Source organism: Cyprinodon variegatus, unplaced genomic scaffold, assembly GCF_000732505.1.
Source record: "Cyprinodon variegatus isolate N-32 unplaced genomic scaffold, C_variegatus-1.0 Scaffold1777, whole genome shotgun sequence".
Classification (NCBI taxonomy): domain Eukaryota; kingdom Metazoa; phylum Chordata; class Actinopteri; order Cyprinodontiformes; family Cyprinodontidae; genus Cyprinodon; species Cyprinodon variegatus.
This window is the reverse complement of record NW_015152230.1, coordinates 55,002-58,453: the sequence shown is the minus strand read 5'-3', so window position 1 is coordinate 58,453 and position 3,452 is coordinate 55,002. Positions and strand designations below refer to the sequence as shown.

The following is a 3,452-nucleotide window of genomic DNA, read 5'->3' as shown; positions in this document are numbered from 1 at the left end:
TTTTTAAAGGTTTTATTTCAAAAACTAATGATACTAGCAGGAATACGCTGTATAAGACGCTGCATTTGCAGAGTGCTTCAGTGCTTGTTTTGCTACCTTGAAGGCCAAAAGCTGCTGCTGGGCATCAATCTGCTGCTGCTGCCTTGTTGCCAGATCCTGCAGCTCACTCAGCGACGCATCCAGAGGAATAACTGAGAACTGCAACATGAAGCAAAGACAAAGAAAGGAGCTACATTTCTATATTCTGTTTCCCTCTATCCCATCCCTGTGCTTTGATCAAACAGCCTCTGCAGCGTGACGTCATCTCAGTGTTTCTAAAGTTAAAAACTCACCCCAGTCTTCCTGTTTCTTTCCACAGAGGTCTCCACCTTCTCAGTCCTCACTCCCCGATCTGTGGCTCTGGGCTCATCTGAACATAAAGGAGATGATTTGTAAAATTATTTTCCTTTGCCACTGAATCACTCTCTCAATGAATCATTTACCAACAACCGCTGGTGAGATATGGTAGAGTAGATAGACAGAAATGTGACAATAATCCCCAATCTTCTGAGAATGAAATATTCTGACATTCAGCGGTCCACTTGATTTTAAGCTGGTCATTTCCTGTAAGCTGCTGGAGCGACCTCCTGGGGGGGTCAGTGCTGTTTGGAATCTGTTACCATGCATTACTAGACACAAGTTGGATGACATCTGAAGTGACCTGAAGTAAATCAGCCAGAGTAGGAAAAGCTGTGGAAAAGCAGGCTGAGCTTACCCCGTGTTTCCTTCTTTTTCTTTAGCCTGGTGTTTTACCATCTTTTTTAACTAAAAAGATCCTTCTTGTTTTTTCAATCAAAATAAATATTGCATAATTATTTTATTCTGCAGTGGGTATAATGTTTCCCAGCAGTGTTTCTGCATGGAGTTTGCATGTTCTCCCTGTGCATGCGGGGGTTCTCTCTGGGTACTCCAACTTGACTTGCTCCTTAAAACTTGCTCCTTAAAACCTTTGAGTGGGACTGGTTTTTAACAAAGAGCCACTTTCCCTGCAGAGCCAAGCAGCGCTGTAGTCACACGCTGATGTTTTACCAAGAGAAGCTTTCATGACACTGACCATCATAATCATTGGAGCAAACACCAAGCATCACCCCTAACTGTGATAGTTTCCAACCTGTCCCTAGTCCAGGAGCTCTCTGGTGATGCAGGAAATAACGCACCTCCCCCTTCTGCTGCCTGCATCGCTGCAATACCTCCACCATCTGCTCCTCTTCCTTGATGACACGATTTGGAAGGTCAGAAAACAGCTATAGGTCTTTACCAGGCAGCTACTAAAATAGCTGGACTTGGCTTCATCAAGGGAAAACAATTCAAAGGTAAAAATGTGACTCAGACCAAACCACTTCATGCTGCAGGGAATTCACCGCTGAAGTTAGAAACATTCTCTCATCTCACAACCAACGGACTGCCCTCTACTTCTTTAGCTTAGCAAAAGCATTTACTCTGGATCAGACTTTTAGGTAAAAATAGCTGAATGTTAGATTTTAATGGACACCTTCATAATTGCAATGACAGACCTTATTTAAATCACAGCTCAACCAGAATGTCTCTGATTTCCATAGTTGGAGGTCATCACTTTTTGACATTATTTAATATAGAGCTGTTCACTTTAAATCCAGTGTCCTTTTGTGCATATTGCATCATGATAAAAACCCTTAATAAACATAAAACAGATGGTCTATTAGTGTCTGCACTGCAAAAACAAACTAGAAATATGTCTTAAATTAAGTGTATGTACCCTTAATTTGAGCAGGTAAATAAGATGATTTCCCAATTGTATGAGTATTTTTACTCTTAAAATACAATAATCAGTTACTATGCACTGGAAATAAGACAATGCAATTGTTTTTTTTCTCCGTTTTTTTTTATTTATTTTTTTTTCCACTGGCAAAGTGTCCCACTTACCTCATCGATTCAACAATAAATCACTTATTTTAAGAAAAAATGACTTATTTACATTTACATTTTTTTGCAGTGTAACAGATGCTCTGTTAATGAAATCACCTGAGCCTCTCCACTCCCCAGCCAGGCAACAGTCAGTCTCACAGGGCTCCTCACCTAGCTTCACAACATCTTTGCACAGCATTCCAGGTATGAAGGGATCCTCAGTGTCATTGCTGCCACGGTGCACATTAAGGAACATCTAAAATAAAGGGCAAAATATTCAGGAAATGTTAGAAAATCAAACCTCAAATGCAGTTCCATGTACTTCAGAGAGATTAACACAACAATACCTAAATAGTGATTCTATTTATTTAACATCTAAGTTTGATTTTTGTTATGGTGGAGAACTGAGCTGCACATGGAAACTATGCTGTGAAATGAATGCTAGTAGCAACATGTTCTCAACAATCTGCTGCTGGTAAATAGTCTGTTGATCACATGATGGTGGTGCTAAGCTACATCGTAGCCACAGCTACAATGCCCAGAGGTGTCAGGCCAGCGGTCTCAGAGCAAACCTTTGGAGGTTACTTCCGAGCTTCTCCCTGGGCTCCGCCTCCTTTACACCAGTCAGGTGTCTCCTCCTTCAGTTCTCCCAGGCCTTCTTCTGAGGTTTTGAGGAGTTTTTATTTTTCCAGTGTTGCCAAATGTTTGAGATGGTATTGATAGAAAGAATGGAACTCGATGAAACCAGCTGGCTTCCTTAGATGCACAGCTTTTTACCAATAAGTGATCAGTTATAAACCCGTTTTTTTTTTTTTTAAGACTGAACTGGGACAGTATTCAGTGGCTCCTGTGGGTCTTTTTGTTGTCACCTGATGGACTGATGACCTTTGAGGGTGCCTATACCCAATGGCTGCTAGATAACCATGACCAGAGGAAGTTATTTAGACTGAAAGGGTGCTTTTAAACTGGATTATTTTTTCTTAACATGGGGTCAATCAAATTGAATTTATTGCAAATTGCTAATATTACAGATCTAACAGTTTCATGTTATGGTTTTTGTGTTGACTCTTTAGCAGCAAACCATTAACAGTATAAGTCTGTTTAGTGCAGCAATTTCTCCACATCTACTAATATTACTGCTTGGCTACTTTTTTAAATGAAAAACTAAGAAATTACATCAACTTAAATATTCAGAGCATTTACCACGAAGCTCCAAACAAATCAAGCAAAGTAGCACTTTGGCCATTATTTTGATGAAAGAATAACATTACTAGATAGTTGGAAGCTAAAAGGTTGGTTTTGCATGACATAGGCCCTTGAACACCAGAGAAATATTGATTTCTTTTTGAAATATTGAAGAAGACGCTTTACTGTATTGTAGTTAGTGTTTAGACCTGAAGTTATCTTCTCCTTCACCATTGGTCTGCACCAAACTTCCCTTTGAGCTCCTTCCCCCTTGAACCAATTTCTGTAATTTTTACTGTAAAAAATACAGTGTGTACTTGTTTTATAATTGTACAAGGCATAAC

At 39.7% G+C, this 3,452-nt stretch overlaps 1 protein-coding gene across 1 annotated transcript in view; it reads right to left on the bottom strand.

The window, feature by feature from the left end:
* Positions 1-3,452, bottom strand: part of LOC107104525 (apoptosis-stimulating of p53 protein 2-like) — a 28,903-nt gene that overhangs the window by 21,393 nt on the left and 4,058 nt on the right. The window contains exons 2-4 of the mRNA XM_015404530.1: positions 2,041-2,179; positions 333-409; positions 97-198 (exon numbers count right to left, since the gene is read on the bottom strand). Coding sequence (XP_015260016.1) covers positions 97-198; positions 333-409; positions 2,041-2,179 — 318 coding nt within the window. The remainder of the gene's footprint in view (positions 1-96; positions 199-332; positions 410-2,040; positions 2,180-3,452) is intronic.